Here is a 1465-nt window from a genome sequence, read left to right as displayed (position 1 = left end):
GAGGCCGGTGCCCGGAAGTCGCAGGGACGGTGGGGCGCCTGCCCAGGTCTCCCCGGGGGTCTGGCCCGCGCCCTCTGCCAGGAGGAAGGCTTCGGGCTCGCCGGCCTCACGATGTCCTCCGGCGGGCGGCGGGGCCCGGCACGGTCTGGTTCCCCTGACCGCCTCCGCCACGCCAAGCTGCGGCTTCTCCCCGCGCCCACAAGAGGCGCCCGGGAGGCGCGTCCCTGCTGCCACCGCCGACTTCCCTCTCTCTGGCCAGCGCACGCCAAGGGCCTGAGAGCCACGGCCCAGGGCCGCCGCCTCCAGGAAGCCCTCCACGCTGTTCCCAGTGCCCCCACGCGCACGTGGTCCCTTGCCACCGTGGCCTCCCCGTGCGCCAGCTGCCTGCCCGGCGCTGGGCTGGACTGAGCCGCCTGCCGGCAGGACCTGCCTCCCACACGCCGCAGAGATCCCGGCGCAGTGTGAGTCGCGTCTAGTGAGTGAGCTCGCAGGGTGGGCAGGAATGGGGCAGACCCAATCCTCGGCGACACAGCTCACGACCTTCCCCTGTCCTCGGGGCCTTCCAGAGGCAGAGGGCAGACCCAGCAGGCAGGCAGGGGAGGGCAGCGGACTCCAGCACCCTCCCGGGCACGGGAGCGGGCCAAGCCCGGCTCTGGGAGGCAGCAGGACAAGGCCAGGTGGCTCCGGGGCCTCACCAGGAGGCCAGGGCCCACGTGGGGACAGGGCCGCCCTGGCCCAGCGCAGAGAGGTGCGATCAATTTACCCTGAAGGATTCTCTCAGTTTCTGGGGGAAAAGCCTCTGGCAGTCCTCGGCAGTTACAAAGAAGCTCTCGGGCGTCCGGGGCGCAGTCCCCTCCGGCCCACTCATTTTAGCCCCTGAAACCGACACAAACCAGAAGAGCTCAGCGGCAGGCACTGCTCTGCTCCCACACCGCCCTTTGTGTCTCCCCGGCCCAGGGTCGCAGGGCTCACAGACAGCACAGGGGCCCAGCCCGGCAGGCTGGGAGCCCAGCTGGCCAGTGCGTCCAGCCTTCACTCTGCCCCAAGGCCGAGGGACAAGCAGCCGCCATGAAACGCCGGCCCACCGCCTCGGGCTCGGGGCTGCGCCCCGCTGAAGGCAGTTCCGGGCACGTCACCACCTCACCTGAGGTGTCTGCAGGACAGTGATGGCGAGGTACCTGGGCCTGCCTGGTCCCCCCGCTGCCCCACCACGGCGGCCGGGCCTGGCGTGGAGCCCGTCAGCTCCTGTGCCCGGCAGAGCCCCCAGCATACCCAGCCCAGGCCCCGCTCGGGGCAGCCGGACCTCGGCTGGCGGAAGAGATTCGGGAGGTGGAGGAGGAGGACGGAGGAAGTAGGGGCCCACCCACGGCCCCTGCTCCCCAGGCGAGGGCCCCGCGTGGCCCCTCCCCTCCCCTGGCCCGCTGGAAAGTGACTTCCTCCCCTTCTCTTCGTTTCCTTCAACAGC

General features: G+C 71.3%; 1 protein-coding gene across 1 annotated transcript in view; it reads right to left on the bottom strand.

The window, feature by feature from the left end:
- The window catches only part of EFCAB6 (EF-hand calcium binding domain 6), a 127605-nt gene that overhangs the window by 54647 nt on the left and 71493 nt on the right, over positions 1 to 1465 (bottom strand). The window contains exon 18 of the mRNA XM_012735104.1: positions 764 to 876. Within this exon, the coding sequence (XP_012590558.1) occupies positions 764 to 876 (113 nt within the window). The remainder of the gene's footprint in view (positions 1 to 763; positions 877 to 1465) is intronic.

The sequence above is a fragment of the Condylura cristata genome, unplaced genomic scaffold, assembly GCF_000260355.1.
Source record: "Condylura cristata isolate star-nosed mole 26May11 unplaced genomic scaffold, ConCri1.0 scaffold00004, whole genome shotgun sequence".
In the NCBI taxonomy this organism is placed as follows: Eukaryota; Metazoa; Chordata; class Mammalia; order Eulipotyphla; family Talpidae; genus Condylura; species Condylura cristata.
The sequence above is the reverse complement of the archived record's forward strand: the minus strand, read 5'-3'. Positions and strand labels throughout refer to the sequence as shown.